The sequence below is a fragment of the Zonotrichia leucophrys genome, chromosome 1, assembly GCF_028769735.1.
Source record: "Zonotrichia leucophrys gambelii isolate GWCS_2022_RI chromosome 1, RI_Zleu_2.0, whole genome shotgun sequence".
Taxonomy (NCBI): domain Eukaryota; kingdom Metazoa; phylum Chordata; class Aves; order Passeriformes; family Passerellidae; genus Zonotrichia; species Zonotrichia leucophrys.
In genome coordinates, this window is record NC_088169.1 from 87,912,820 (window position 1) to 87,929,264 (window position 16,445).

Genomic DNA, 16,445 nt, shown 5'->3' on the forward strand with positions numbered 1-16,445 from the left:
CTTCAAACAGAAAAGCAAAGGGCACAGTGCTTTGGTGTGGGCATGTCTGACAGAGCACTGATCTGTGTTGTCAGTCCAGCTGAAGGAGGGTTCCTGCTTGAAGCCTGCAGCTGGATTAGCACACCACTTACATTCCTTAGTGGTGAGCTGTGGGAGTGACTCTGGCACAGCGTTTTCCTGTTAAAGTTTGTAATAACACCAACTGCTGTGGGGGGATAGAAAAAGGTTTAAAGTGGGAATTTCTATTTTGACTGGTTATTATGTTTTCATAATGATGAGTTCTAGAAGAAAAGTTGCAGGAGCAGTATAAAAAAATAGTGTGAAAGGGGTGTTTTAAAGCTAGTATTTATAGTGCTACATTGCTCATGACTTTATTTTGCTGCTTGTGTGAAACCTTAAAATCATGACTTTATTTTAATGCTTGTGTGAAACCTTGCACTTTAAAATGGTTGCTTTCATTTTGTTTTGCCTGCAACTCAGCAATCTTGGTCTGTGTTTTAAAGTAAATTGTAAGAAAACACTTTGTTATTTTTTTCCTTTATCAAGCTCTGTGACCTGTTAGAATCTTTATGTTCAAGCATCAGTTAAGTAGCCAGAGTTGAGGCACTGTGTAGTCTGTGTTGTGCTCCTGTTACATAATGTAGCTTCATTTCAGTCTAGGTAGAAAATAATTTAACATACAAAGTAAATAATTTGTCCTGAAGATTTCGCAGGGCATGTGAGTCCTGCTATTTCAGAGCTTTGTCATTTTCCAGGTAGAAAGGAAACCTTGTCAACTTATTTCCTAAAGTGGTAGTGTTTATTTCTTCTGATTTTTTTAAAGAAGAGACTCAAATTGCTCAGGGATACATTTTCTGCTAGGAAAAGAAACAAAATCACAAATAGCAGCTTGTACCTACCCAGGACACCTCTGTGTCCATCAGAAGGTGTCTGTAAGTCTGCTCTTGATCACAGGTAGTAGTTTGCTTTATAACAAACTCTCAACTGCAGTTAGCAAATGTCATCAAGTTCTGAAATCAGGAGGTATATGAGAAGAAAAGGACTCTTCCCTCTCCCTTTTGTTTTTGGTTTTTTTTGTCATGAATATTTTAAGTAGAACTTCCAGTTGTTTTTCAGACTTTGCCAAAGATGGCCTGTTCCATCATCTATGCTGTAAATAATAAGCATGTCACCTTTCACACTGCAGTTTTGTGTGATAACTGTTGTATATTGTGCCGTACTGAGTAGATGTGCTTCTGCCTGTTTCTTTCTTAAGTTGTGGCTATTTTCAAGTGAAGGTGACTGTACTACTGTAAGTGTTGCTTTGGGGATACACAGTTCTCCATCCCTATTCAAGAAAGACACAAATTTTTCCAGGCCCTCCATTCCCTTAGAATCCAAGACACTGTGTATTACAGGTCCATGTGAGGAGTAACATCAATTTTTAGAAACAAAATGTTTTCAAGGACTTAGACTTGTTGTGTGATACTTCAAATTCATAGGGAAAAAAAAAGTATAGAAATAAGGAAAACTGTGGATTAAAAAACCAATGGCAGTCTTAACTTGCTTTAAAACACTACTGGTTGGAAAATCAGTATCAACTCTAGAGTATACAATTTGTTATATATGATGTGTGTGTACAGAACTCTTTTTCTGCATCTTTCAATCTTCCAGGGCAGGGTCTGTGTTTACTGGGGTAGTTTGTCTTTAAGGACCTTTGATTTGTCATCTGCTTGCCTGAAGCTGAGTCAAATGTGGTTTGTTAGGGGTTAAGGGGACTCAGGCTTTTCTTCTCTCCTTAGCTCTGGGTGCTGTAATCCAATTTCCATGGCATGTGTTTTGCAGAAACCCCAGCTCTGCTCTCTCTGTGTATCTCTGGTTTTCCTTGTTGTTAGGATTATATTCAGCACTGGCTGCCAGCTTGTGACTTCACATCATTGGACATTTATGGATACCTAGACCAGACAGAGAATTTCCTGTTTAAATTGAAATTGTGGCTTGCCCTGCTTCTCTGCATGCTGTTAATAAAATATATAATGTTTGTCTGTTTCCCACATTAAGTACCTTCTTCCTGATGCTTTCTTACTTCCAGAGAAGTCTTTGTCAAAACTGTTTTGAAAGAAAGAGCTCAACTGTGGTCAGCAGAGTATGTGCTTAATAGTCAATTAACATTTCCCCTTTGTGGGGCTTTAAATTGCATTTTATGGAATAATTCACTATCATACAAAAGGAAATAGGAAGTCTATATGGAACACAACTTGGAACAAAAAATCAGAGTTATCTATAAAATACTGAAATAGGGAAATTAATTCCTAAAGGTAAAAAAATAATTATGTCAGATGTTGCAAATATAGATTCTCTCAGGTATTAACTGTAGTTAACTGAACATCTGGCAGGAAGAGAAAATGATGTAGGTTTGACTCCAAGACAAAACTGAATTCATTTGGAATTGGGTATCCAGTGAAGGAGCAGGGACTTTACTGAATTGATCTGGACTGTGTTAAGCCTTCAGGTGTAAACTGTCTCCTAGCCCCACCTCAACAGAGGTTTGTAATCCATCTACCAGTAATGAAGCTTTTGGTGCTTTCAAAATCTTTCCAGAAAGGTTTAGTAAGGGGATTAAAACAGAATTCAGTCTTACTTATGGCAGAATTTGTTTTATTTTTAATACTTTGTGACTTGGTCTTCATGTGAGATGGCAGTAATGTCTAATAGTCAGTTTTAAGTCTTGATGATGTTGTTGTTGTCTGAAAATATCCTATGTTCTTGTAATGTGAACTGTTTAATAGCAATAATTAGTTGATTTTTTTATTTTGCTTTTCCAGCATCTTTGAGGATGAAAGCATGAAACTGCGACAGCTGAAACTGCAGAATCAGGTAAATGATAGTGCTGAAGCTGGTAAAGATAAATACAGAAAATCAAACAGCCCTCTAAAGACTTGAGAAAGAGGGGTGAAGTGCTAAAAATGCTTGGTCTAATGAACTTCAAAGATTTTCATGGTTTTCGTTAGTTCAGGTCAACCTTGCCGTGGCTTGTAGATTTGGTGTGTTTGATTAATTTATTTTTCATGTGTTCTCTTATTTAATTGGGATTGAGTCACTAGAGAGCAGGAATAAATCAAAAGATGGGAAGACTGCAGGGAATTATCCATTTTAGGCATCAAAGGAATGGTTTCACTGACCTATAGAACAATCTCTTTAACACTGCTGTTGAAAAGGCTTTCCAGCCTCTTTTGACCTTTTTTTGTTTCCTACAATGAAAATATTTACAGCCAAGCATGGGTCAATTATCAGGATATTGGTCTCAGTTTCTGAAGTACCATATTCTTCAAAGCAATGAAGTATCCATCCTTAATATTCTTTGTCTGTGAAATTTCGAATGCTTGTAAATAGATTAGACAATGTGAGACTCATGATTCTCTAGCTGGCCATTTCACTTGCACCACAGATCACAGTCTTGTATTAAACTCATCTTGTTTAAATTAAAGTATGGTTTTTAGGAAGGCACTTTCTCAGCTAGCATCTTTAAGTCCAGACACAACAGTCTTCAGGAAACTGTTGCAGTGGGTAATAATCCTCTTTACCAGAACCTGGCCATTATTTGTAGTCTGAGTTTGCTAGGCTTTGACTTCAGGCACTGAATTTATTATCAACATTATTGGGTCTATATAGGCATTTATCTAAAACACTTCCGAGTCAAGAGGTAAAATTTATCTTTGGTCATATTTGTGGAAGCTACAGTAGTCCTTTATCTGTAGACTATCAAATGACACTTGTTTAAAAACAAACAATTTATTTAAAAATATAATTAATTAAAATAAATTATAAAAGAGCATTTAGTGTCAAGTGCCATTTGGTAAGAAATTCCAAAACTAAGGGTGGTCTGACTGCTTGGTGATGAACCTCAGGGTCTGGTTTAGTGCTGGTCTTGGGTCATAAGCTGGTAATAATCACTGTCTCCTCGTGCTGGGTACTGTGATTTGCTTAGTGTCAGGCCTTGCCATGGGGATGCATGGCTATTCCTCAAAAAAAGCCAGCTGGGCTGGGTGGGATTCCCTCAGAGCAGCTGTCAGTTGCACCATGAAGAAGTCAGTTTAAATAGTTTGTTTCCTTTCGCAAATTTGTTTCCATCTTTCTTGGATTTGGTTGAGATTGCAATCATCTGCAAAAGAAACATCTAGAAAATGTCACTAAATATATTTTAACTCCTTGCCCTTTGCAAATGAGATTTGTTGAGAAGTGCTGACAAATCTTTAACTTGGAATTTTAGAATTAGGTTTTGGAAATTAATTTTAAAGTTTACTTTGACATGAATAGTACTGTGCCTTCTGAAGAAGCAAAAGTCAATAGATCACTACCAAATATGATGGACTCGCTGCTGGTTGTAGCTGATGCCTTGCTTAATTTGTCATAAACAATTATAGGAATTGAAATTTAAAAAATGCAAAATGTTTTAACCCAGCAGGATCATATATAGAATCTCTGGTCATAAAGAGAATCTGGAATAAGCCATAGCAGAGACATGCCGGTCCATCCATCTTTATGATGGGTTTGGAAACCCTGTAATTGCAGGAAAATATTATTTATAATAGTGCATGACATCAAGTTCCATCTGTGGGCCAGCTCTGCCTGCCAGGATGCTTTTTTCTCCTGGACTACTGCCTTTTCCTTGAGGCAAGAGCGTGTGGTTGCTCAGGCAGTGCTTATTTCCTCATTAGCAGAAGATTTGAGTTTTCTCAGGCGCCTCAGCTGCGAGTGCAATGCTGCCATCTCCCCGTGCAGCGGGAGAGCGAAGCCTGCCGTGTTTCTGAGTGCACCTGGTGTGGTGCTCTGCTCTTGGCATGGAGTTTCACTGGTGCCACCATCACTGGCAGTGTCACTGCTGCCCCAGCGTGAGCTAAGGGGCAGCTGGAAGAGGAGAGGGTGTTCCCTAGCCAGGATCCATCCTGCATGGCCTGCCAGGGTTAGGACTGTACCAACTAATAAGCAGCACAGGATTGCACCTTCAAGGCTGGAGTGCTTGGAACTTTCCTGTGTATCAGCTTCCTGCTATCTCAGCTGGAGAAAGGGAATACTAAACTGGTTGTCTTAATAGTACACTAGATATTCTCATGTGACTTCTTTGAAGTTCATTTGAACAGGAGCTGGTGATTTATGATCCTCTAGTCATCCTACACTCTGATGTTATGGTTTTCTAAGGTGTTTCTGCAAGTATTTAATGCATGGAGCACACAAAATCAAAAACAAATAATGATAATTAGCGTTTGTTATTTATTTGATGGGTTTTGCTTTCTGCTGTCCTGTTCATGAACTATCTACATTTTATGTAGTGATAGTAAATGGATTTTTACTGTAACACAGAGCTGGAGGAAAAGGCTAATTAGTAGACAAAATGAAACAAAATACTCGTTTCCTTTTCCTACTTCCTGAGTGCAATACAGCCGGGAATACATCGCACTGAAGGGCAGGCTGCTCTGCCACCGTATGGAGAGAAAATGAACTGCTGTTTGCTGTCCTGACAGTGGACTTGCACATATTTTTTCCATCTCAGTATGCAAAGTGGTAAAGAGAAGCCTTTAAAAAAATTAAGTTACTATCAAGTTTTGTCACTTTGGTTGTCCTGTGGTTCTTGCAAGAAAGGAAGATCAGTCACATATACCAGCAGTAAACTGTTTTAATGTGAGCTGATCGTATTGGATTGGTGAGTTCAAGAAACCCTTTGATGTAACACAGTGTATAAGAATAATAATTAAAATTTAGACTGGTGAGCAGTGAAATGTTTTAAAAAAAGTGTATCTAATAGAATAATCCACTAAATAACTCTTGAAACTACTATATCTGGTGTTGATCCCAAATTCAATTTTACATTCTAACAGTGGCTGTGTATTTTCTTATTTTCTTAGTGGCTTGATGTTGTGACTGTTTTGTGTTTTGCAGGTTTTTAGGGGTTTTGGGTTTTTTTTCCTTGCCTGTCTGTTTGTCAGGTAGAGAAGCCTTAACAATTTTTCTCAAATCCTTATTCTGAGTATAATGTTTTGATTGTTGTTTTTCCTCTCTCCTTTAGAGAATTATAAACTATCATGACTTTTTTTACCTTTCATCAGCTTTAATTTAAAAAAGGAGCAAGCAACACAAACCAATGTAAATTCTTCTGAAAGGTCTGACTACCTTCCTAGAAAACACATCTGTATTTAACAATTTCTAAGAATTTTACTTTACTGCTTCTTTTTCTTTTGTTATTCTAGACAAATGTTATAATTTCTTTGGAATTCTGTGTAATTTTTGCTCTGCGGGATAATCTTTGCAAATAATTCTGCAGTAGCAAACACTACCTGTACTGCAGTCCAGTCTTCAAAGGGTAATTCTGAGTTTAAATTAAAAAAAGTAATTTTGTTTCAAGGTATTTGTTTGTGTTTGTTTGTTTGTTTGTTGTATTTGACGTTTTGTATGTTTGGTTGTGGGTGGTTGGGTTTCGGGTTTTTTTTCTTTTAGATAAGTGAAAAAACCAGACAAAATAAAGAATCAAGGGCTGAGTTATATTGGAATTCCTCAGGGAGAGGTTGCCTGAGGAACAAAACTCACTTGAGATAAAAAGACTAATAGTAGAGGGAAAAACCAACAAGAGAAAAAGAATAACGGGAGAGAAAAGGGCTCCAAAAATGTCTGTGTCTCAGGTGGATTGTATTGTTGGTACTGATGAATTGTTTACCTGGTACTGCATCAAAACTAAAAATAATTTGATGGAGAAATGGTTTCTGTCATCAAAAACAATTTTCAGGGGTGTTCAGGTACCTAAGAAACAGCCATGGATAAACTGCATCTACTGTAAGGACCTTGCACGTTGTTTGCATAATGGTGCAGGATATTAGAATATGATTTTTCCTTCTTCATGCATCACCTTTGATTTAAGGACTAAGCAGGTCTGTGTAAAATGGCACCATGTTCCTTTTTGCCTTGATTTAAGTCTAGAAGTTGTTTCTGTTCTTGTTGATTAGGAAATCTTAAGTATCAAATGTATATGTATCTTGGAGAAATAATGTTTTCATTTTTAGCATTTGGACTTACCAGTCTTTCATTTCAGTCCTGAATGATATGGAAAAATTTTGCAAGGTAGATAAAATTTATTTTTAGTGGGTCATTCCTATTTTAATTACTGTTACTTGTCTCCCCACTTTAAATCTTATTTCTCAGCATTGGTTTCTGGGAACTATTTGCTTTAAGTTTTCCCTATAAGGTGATAGCTTTTGAGATAAAAACCTTTTCCTTTGCAAGTCCTGGCTCTTTCATACTGGATTATGTATGACTGCTGAAATTGTCTGGTTTTGTTAAGGATTGCTGCAATTGAGACTGAGTGAAAGGATTTAACTGGTAGTCTCAAGACAGGTCAGAAAATAATAAGGAGGTGTCCATGTCAACCTCTCATGGAGAATCAAAGTCAGTATCTCACTCCAAAACCACTGTGATATCTGTGTGTTAGATTTTTGTAAGAGCTTGCAAGAATACTTGAGATTTATTTGACATTCTGATCAGGGACATGTCCTTGCCAGTGGCTGAGGCGTGGATTCTGCCTCTCTACATGTGGTTACTCATCTCTGTTTCCTGCTTTTCTTTATTCCACAGAGAGCCCTTCTAGAGAAGAAGCAGAGGAAGAAACGTCTCGATCCGTTGATGGTGCAGCCAAATCCTGAGGCCAAGCCACGCAGGTCAAAGCCCAAAGGGTGCGAGGAGCAGACTCCTTTAGTAGAAACTCCTACCCCTGTCCACAGTGATGTTGTTTTACATGGTAAATAATCAACCTGATTGCAACAGGCTTCTCCAGAATCCCAGTGCATGCATTATGTCACAGATGGGTGCTTACATTGCTGTGGTAGGGGTCAAGTGATAAGATTGATTACATACTTTTCTATATACAAAAGTTGAATTGTAGTACAGTATGGTTGAGCAATACTAAACTGTGAAAGCAAGCAAAAACCTCACCTTGATTTTTGTGACAGCTGTAAATCTTCATGTACCCTTGAGTAATCTCCCCCTTGTTTTAGGCTAGAAGAACTGTAGAAACGGGCTGGCAACTTCTATAAAGGTGGGGACATACAAATCAAAAGTAAAAAAATCTTCTAAAGCTGTAAGATGAAGAAAATAATTCAGTAGTGACTGCTTGTACGGTGTTTTCTTGTGGTGTCATGGATACTTCACCTCAAGATTGCATGTGACTGAATGATAAAGTGGAGAAAGCAAACAAAAAGTGTTATGACCACTGCGTTAGGCTCTTGATGGTTTTTACCTCATCTATTGTTTTTTGTGGGCTTCGTTGAGGCAACTGAAACATGACAGGTTATAGTGGTCCACAGTCACAAGCACAAAATGCTATCAGGGCCAAAGGCAATGACTTGGTGGTTTCAAAACATTGCAGTAGAATAGTGACCATTATTTTAGGAGTGGAAAGAAATGCAGTAGTGAGAGCCTGAGGACTCCTATGTCACAAGGAGATGAAAAGAGCAGCAATGAAATCCTTACAGTCCATTGGAAGTGTCAGGAAGTTGTTTATGAGAGCCAGGATCCCATCAGCCTATCAAGAAAGTTATGAGAAACATTCTAAGGCTTTGAGATGTGTGCTGTTGCAGGGTGTTATAATACAAGCCTTGTATTGATAGCAAATTAATATGCACAGTAGAATTTTAAACCTCCAAACAAGGGGTGTTACCTGGTTTGAAGATCACAGCTGGAACTATGTTATCCCTTCTCTCTTGTATATTTTTCTTGTTCTTGTTCAAAATATTCTTTGAATATTTTTTCTTGTTCTCCAGATGCCTTTCAGGATCATAGGATGGGAAGGAAAGTGGTGGTATTTGTGATAGCATTTATATGCCTAAAATCAGTAAAATCAGGTGTAAGAAAGCTTCTGTTAAAAGGCACTTTCAAGTCAAGAAGAGAATGAGAGATAAGATAGGTATAACTTTGAAGGTAGAAGTCTTCAGTAAGATTCAAATGAAAACTTAACTGCTCATTCACTGCCTTTCATAGTTCTGAGGCTTCTTTAGTGCAAGCAAGTCCTGGTAAGATGTGATAACAGCAGTAAGCATGTCAGAAATACAATGCCTAGATAAAGCAGTAGTAGTGGGAAACAAGAAATCCAAAGCTGGAACTACACTTAGGCATTGTGTGCTACATATTAGGTGTTATGCCAGACTCTGACACCAAGATGCCCCCACCAAGTGTGGTGCACAGCTGTGTTGTATGATTTAAACATGAAAATTTCATTCTAACAAAAAGATAGAGGTTTTTTTTTATGTCTATGGCTGTAGATACTTTTATCAAATTGATTTGTGGTGTTCACTGTAGAGTACTCACTGGCATAAGAGCAAACAAACAACGTGAAGGAAAAGAAAATAAGGGAGATATCTGTAAATAAATTGAAAACTGTCAATATGCATGACAAGTACAACTTGCTTTAATTGCTTAAGCCTTTGTAAAAATTTTTTTGTAAAAATTTTTTTGTAAAAATTTTTTTGTAAAAATTCTCCCTATATTTAAATAGGGAGAAACTGATATGTTTAAAGTAATAGGCAGTCTGTACCAGAGTCAGGCCTGACTCCTCCTTTCTGAAAAAAAATGAACAAGTATATTTAATACTTTAAAGAGATGCTAGAGGAAGGGAAGATGAAAAGAGCCACCATCCTGGGGTGCATCTTTGGCCATAAAAAAAATAAACTTCGGAATTTTTGTTTCATTTGGTCCTGCAGGCATTGATGGACCAGCTGCTTTCCTGAAATCAGAAGTTCAGGATTTGGGGACCAATCTCCAAACTCTGTCTGTTGGATCTACCAAACCAGAAGACAATGCAGATAAGGAAAATGATGGAGAGGCTGTAACAGACACAGCAAGCAAGCCAGATCTGCAAGAAATATTACAGAAAAGAGGTAAGAGTTAATAATGGGTAAATGTCTTTTTTGGGGCTCTTCTATAACTTTATTTCAGTGGCATTAAAAAATGAGGAATCATGAAACAAATGTCTGTAGGATATCACTTTTAAATGAGCTACTAGATTCTACAGCATGTGGAAGTGCAGTGCTGCAGTTCCTTTTCCTGATATTATTTTAACCATACCAATTATATTTTAAGGGTTTCTTAATGTGCTGTATTCTGGTCTTTCCAAGGAAATTGCTGACAAAATGCTATACCACGTTTTGCTAAAGTTTGGGGTGTTTTTATTGCAGATAGGTTATATCTTGATAAGGTGCTTGAATATTTTCACAACAGGAAGACCCTTCAGTAAATGCCATGATTTAACTCTTTAGGAGACTAACAGGAAAGGTGGTTTTTTTCTGAGTCACAGGCTGTCACAGTCAATAGTTTTTGAGTTATATATTCAGTAATGATATCCCATTGAGTAATTTCCTAGTGGAGTGTCAAGCTCTGTCTGCTAAGTATCTTAAGTTGCTGCCAGTACTACAGGAAACCTTTTTTTGTTGCATGCAGTCTAAGCACTTTGCAGCAAAATAATGGCTAGTGTTTAATTTAGTATACAGCTTGTTTTTGTTTTGCAGAGCTTGTCTCCCAGAATGTTTCCTGTACACTGCAGGTATTGAGGTGCTGTCACATTCAGAGATATTGTCATCCAGTTTTCAGATGGCACAGCTGCTTACTTACAGATAGCAACATTACACAAGAGTTGGAAAAGGAAAGAGGAGAGAATATCCAGTAACTTCAGGGGAAATTAGTGGAGGTAGAATATAAACAGTGAATTTTGAAATTGGCTGGAGTACCAGGGTCAACGCCTTTCCTCTTCCCAAACGTCCCTTGGGAAGTTTACTGACAGGTTGTTAAGACTGGATTTTTCTGTTTTATCTGAGACTTCCAGCAATGCCCCTTTGCAATGCCATGTCAGAGCATTGTTACAATATATGTTCTCAGAAAATGATTCAGTTAAGCAGGTTGTCTGTCTGTAATGCTTTAGATACATTTCCTTTCTACAGCCAAATTAAAGAAAAGAATCACAGAACAAAATCTTGGATGCACACAATCAGTTTGGTTGGAAAAGACTTTTGAGGTCATTGAGTCCAACCTATGACCTAACACCACTTTGTCACCTAGACAGTGGCACTAAGTGCCACATCCAGTCTCTCCTTAAACACCTCCAGGGACAGTGACTCCACCACCTCCCTGGGCAGCTCTTTCCAACTCCCAGTCACCCTTTCTGTGAAGAACTTCTTCCTAATGACCAATTGATGTTGCAGTTCCAAGTGGAAGGACACACCAAATAGTGATGTGTACAAAACCTCTTCATAAATGTCTTTAAGAAAAGTTATTTTAGTAATATACCCACAGTCATCTCTACAGGACTGTGCTTAGGTTAAGATTAAATAAGTCCTGGAACTTCTCAGTTTGCGCTTCAGTTTCAGAAATCAAGTAATTATTAGTATTTATTAATCTGATCAATGTAAGAATAGGAGGGGCTCTTACTTTTTAAGGGGATCTTAAAAATTGACATACCCTGTTTCAGGGACAAGACTGAGGGAAAGTGGTAAAGGATGTAAACTGTACAGAGTCCAATTTATGGGATAGGTGTCAGCATATCGATCTGGATTTCCTTTTATTGTTGTTGCTCTTAAGACATGGAGGACTTTTCTGCATGAACATGTGCAAAGTAAGTTCAATGACAACATAAACTAAACAATATGCTATGTAATGGAATATCAAGTAAAATCCATATTAATAAAGGCCTGACAGCTGCTTAATCATCTGCACAGTGACTGCTGCAAAATATCAGTAGGAATTAAATTGCAAGGCTTAGGAAGAGATACAGCACATGAAGAAAATCAGCAGTTGAAACAGAAATTAGGAATAATCAATTGAAAAAGCAGAAATTAAGACTGTGAATAGGTATTCAAGAGTCATACATGAATTAGTGATGCCATGAATTCGTGACACCTACTTTCAGAGATACCATGCTTAAATCCATGCTGTATTCTGACAGGAATTTCAGGCAGTTTGAATTTTGATGAGGAGGACACAGAAGAGGAGGAAGCTAGTAAGAGACCAGTATCTCATTCACCAAACCCTGAATCTGAGAGGCCTAGTTCTGCATCCAGCGAGAAGTCTTTTGCAGTAAGTGTCTTGAAATCGATTTCTGATAAGCACTGGACATGTTCCTGATTTTAGTGATAGCCCCTGATACAGTAGCTGCAAGTACAGTAGCCAGCAATATTATTCCCTGAAAGCAGAGTAAGGTCAAGATTGTCAGGCTCTCTGACTGAAGGGACACTGAGTTAAACATAAAGACTTAGCAATCATCAGAGGAACAATTGTGGGTGGAGGATCCTAGGGAGCCTAATGAGAGAATATGGGAACACAGTGAGTCAGCACTATCACCCCTAAAGGAGACAGACTGGGCCTTTGTCTCTGCAAAATTCACCAAAGTGACTCAGAATCTCTGAAATGCCATGCAAACATAGGAGGGATTTCTTCCTGAGGGTTTGTGGCATTTATTGTGGGATGCAAAGAGAAACAGAATTCTGGAATGGAACAGAGAATACTGGGATTGGACAAATGTCATATGTAGGATGTTTGGGGGAAGAAACTTAAGAGGGAAAAGAAGAGTATCAAGGTGGATCAGGGAGTAATAAACATGGGAAGACAGGGATTAAAGGGGGTAAAAAGCATCAGATATGTGTAAACAACTGCAGAACAGTATGATTGTCTGCTCAAGTCTTGTGCCTTGATTACTTCAGCATGTCCCACTCTTTTCTGTAACTCTACTTCTAACTATTTCTTGTGTGAATGTGTTTGTATGTGTGTGTGTGTGTGATATAGATACATGCATACATACATATGTTGGCAAATTATGTGCTGGACTAGCCAGTGAGTTGTAAGAGACCAGCATCAGGAAGACACAGGGTCTGAGATAGCTCAGATCAGATAAAGACCACAGTGTTTGACCATGGATGCTGGACACCCTTCAAAGTCCATGGTGTGGGAGATGCACCTGAGTGTATTTGTGAGGTGACTGTGTATATGATGCCCTGCACTAGCAGTGCAAGAGGTCTGGGTATCAGCTTCTTGGGAGATTGGGCTGTGGGTGCAAAGTGCTGGAGATACAGGTGCTGGAATGGGGAAAGGGGTGAGACCCCCCAGTGCATTTCAAATCTATGTATGTGTATCTGTGCTATTCACTCAGGTTTCTTACTGGCTATAGCTGGAAATGGGGATAAAACTGCAACTTCATCTTGAAGGCCCAGATAAAAGAGGAATCTCTTGGGTGCTGCAGTTCATAGGATTCAGCTACCTCTAAGAGAAAATTACTTTTATGACCTGTACCAGATTTCCATTAGAATTTAAATTCCTTTGATTATTCTGTGCGTCCTGACTATACACGTTGTTCTAAGGCTCTTCCAACATTTAGTTGATATGGTTCCACCAGCAGCTGACTCGCTTTCTGCTACTGTTCTGAATGAACATAATCTCAGTACTCATTTCAGTCACAAAATCCCAGCCTGTCTTACTGCAGCATCCATCAGTCCTGCTTTATCCTACTCTTTTATTTTCCACAGCATTTGAAGTTCTAAAAGCAAAGAGGTTCTTTGTGTAGAATATTTACAGCATCTCATCCTATTTCTCCCTTTCTAGCAAATCACTCATGTCTGCTTAATGGATACTTTTTTTCTTTTCCCCTTGGAGACCTAGTCTTTCCTCAGAGTAAAACCTTCAGCTGCTTTCTTCTGAGGAAATAGAGGTGGTATCTTGTTTAACCTTCCTTTCCTCAGTATGTTCTGGAGACATGATATCTTATGTTTCAAAAAAGCACAATTTTCTTGTGGAATACCAGAGTCTGTGATCTGATATTAATTTGCTAATATGATGCTTCTTCCCATAGGAAACAGGTGCTTCCTGTAGTCCATCCCCTCAGGCAGATGCACAGCTGGGAGAAGTAGAGAACTTGGAAGATTTTGCATTGCGCCCTGCACCCCGTGGAATTAGTGTCAAGTGTCGAATCACTAGAGATAAAAAGGGAATGGACCGGGGACTCTTCCCTACTTACTACATGCACCTGGAAAGGGATGACAACAAAAAGGTATTGGAAGCAGCACACATTATCTTGGCTATTGTACTCCTACCAAAAAATGTGTTTGGTGCAAGGGAGAGCTTTTGATAAGAAACCTGTAGTGGAGGACAGCCATCATGCAGATGTGGACAGCATATGTTTGGCCAAGGCACTAAGGACAGAATTAGCATGTAATTAGCATTGTATTGTGGTTTAAAAGCCATAATACAGTGAAAGATGAATTTGAAAAAGAATAAAAATGTTCAATGTTAAAAAAGAGCAGGGAGACTGAACTGCTCCAGAAGAAAAGGAGAGAAGACTAGAAAGGACAGGTGCATTAAATCTGGACTGCTGAGTGAGCTGATGGAGAGAGAGGATTTCAGGCTGGGCACTTTGGAAGAGAACAAAATTGTGGAGACAGTAATACTAAAACAGAACAAAAAAGGGAGTGCATACAGGAAATGGAGAGATAACAATTTGGATAGCAATGCCTCTGTGTTCTTACAAAGCACCAGTCTTGATCAAAGTTTTGTTTTTCCAGACATTCCTTCTTGCAGGGAGAAAAAGAAAGAAGAGCAAAACATCCAATTACCTCATATCAGTTGATCCAACTGATTTATCTCGGAAAGGGGAAAGTTTCATTGGAAAACTCAGGTGAGCATCACAGATGAAAACTACAGACAGTTGAGATAGGATTTTAATTCAGTTGTGGTTATGACTGGCAATCTGGTTTATATTCAAAGAGCATGAACCTGCATTGTTCTGCTTCATGTAATCTGTATTCACTTGGGTTGGCAGCCTTCTTCAGCATTGCCATTCACTCTGGTAACTCAGAGAAGGAATTATTTAGATGCTTCTCCAGGATAGGTTACAGGCTCACATGGGCATGTCACAGAAGCTCCTTACTGAGCTGGCAGCAGAAAGATTCAGATGGCAGATGTGTGTTTTTGCTGTGTTGTACAAATACTTTTGACAAAAGTTTCTACTGATGCCTCTCTTTCTGTGTTTTTCCATAACTTGACATTAGGTCAAACCTCATGGGAACCAAATTTACAGTCTATGACCATGGTGTTAACCCAGTCAAGGCACAAAGTCTAGTGGAAAAGGCTCATACAAGACAGGAGCTCGCAGCTATTTGTTATGTAAGTACTGCCTCTCCCTTTTGCCCCTTTCTTTGTGCCTGGTTACCGAGGAAACACAGCTTGCAAAATTGTGCTGCTGCCAGCCTCCTCCACTTAACTTTGGAGCCAAGTGACCAATTTCAACCAGATACAACAAGAGACAGAGGCCTCACAGATAAATTCTTACAAGTTTAATGAAAAAAAGCCCCAATGTCAGGAGCAGGAGAAACACCTGAATGACAATCCTTATGGCCTTCTTATCTGGCCAATCCAATGTGTGGCCAGTCACACATGCTTTTACTTGGAGCCAGACACAGCTGCCTCTGGCCCCGCTGGTATCTGGTAGACCCTGAGCAGGAACTGGGAGTACCCTGTGAAACGGAATTAGTTTGTGCAGAACCAAAGGCATTTTGAGGCATAGGAGGGAGCTGGTATTTCAGTAGCACCTTGTTGGTGGTAAGGATGTGCTTTCAGGGTAAATTGTGACTCAATAGCTCTGTTTTAGAGATGTTCTTCTGCTCTTGTGAATCACCTCAGTATAGGATTCAGACTAAGGAGGCACTTGTGGAGACTACAGAATTACATGAGAATTCTCATGTCACATTGTTTTGTACTCCAGTCCTACAGTTTGAGTAAAATTTGAGGTTCTCTACAAAACAGTTGCTGTCGAGTGAAAGTATTTTTATTGTTCTCACAGGTACTTTTCTTACAGAAGCTTAAAGATGCATTAGCCTACTGGAGCAGCATCTTGATTTTTTGCTTTTGCTCTTCATCTTAATGGCACTTGGGAGCAAATTGATGTGATAATTCCACTACTAGCCTGTTTACAGAAATATCACTAGAAATTTTCTTTGTATATAGTATTCTTCAGTTTCCTACCTAGCTGGACACAGCAAGGTGTTAGAATGAGCACAGACAGTTAATATAAAGTCAGCTTTTCAGAATTCTGAACTTTTATCTATAAGGAGTTTGTAAAGTTTAAATATGAATAAAATCAGTACCCTCATTCTTATACATCCCCCTAGATTTTTTGAAGTGACATAATAGAGGTTGCAGCTCCAAAGACCTTTGTCTGTATCTGCAAAATGCATTAATGTGTTAGGAAAAGCTGTATCACTTCTGTCACTCAATTCAGTACTTCTAAAAGATTCTGTTTTTTTAATTGGTCTTTGAGAATTTTAAAGGTTATAATGGATATTGTTACAGAACAGTTTAAATGGACCCTTGGATTTTGGCTGATACTGGTAAATGAATTGTTTGAGAACACCAGGATTTTGCTTTTTGTGCTCAATCCATTTGGAGCAGTC

The 16,445-nt window shown here is 38.6% G+C and overlaps 1 protein-coding gene across 4 annotated transcripts in view; it reads left to right on the forward strand.

Annotated features, from left to right (window-relative positions):
• The window catches only part of TULP3 (TUB like protein 3), a 32,761-nt gene that overhangs the window by 10,838 nt on the left and 5,478 nt on the right, over nucleotides 1-16,445 (forward strand). For all 4 annotated transcript variants that reach the window (XM_064721063.1, XM_064721071.1, XM_064721081.1 and 1 more), the window contains exons 2-8: nucleotides 2,805-2,856; nucleotides 7,600-7,762; nucleotides 9,720-9,896; nucleotides 11,954-12,084; nucleotides 13,850-14,047; nucleotides 14,559-14,671; nucleotides 15,045-15,159. In XM_064721063.1, coding sequence (XP_064577133.1) covers nucleotides 2,805-2,856; nucleotides 7,600-7,762; nucleotides 9,720-9,896; nucleotides 11,954-12,084; nucleotides 13,850-14,047; nucleotides 14,559-14,671; nucleotides 15,045-15,159 — 949 coding nt within the window. The remainder of the gene's footprint in view (nucleotides 1-2,804; nucleotides 2,857-7,599; nucleotides 7,763-9,719; nucleotides 9,897-11,953; nucleotides 12,085-13,849; nucleotides 14,048-14,558; nucleotides 14,672-15,044; nucleotides 15,160-16,445) is intronic.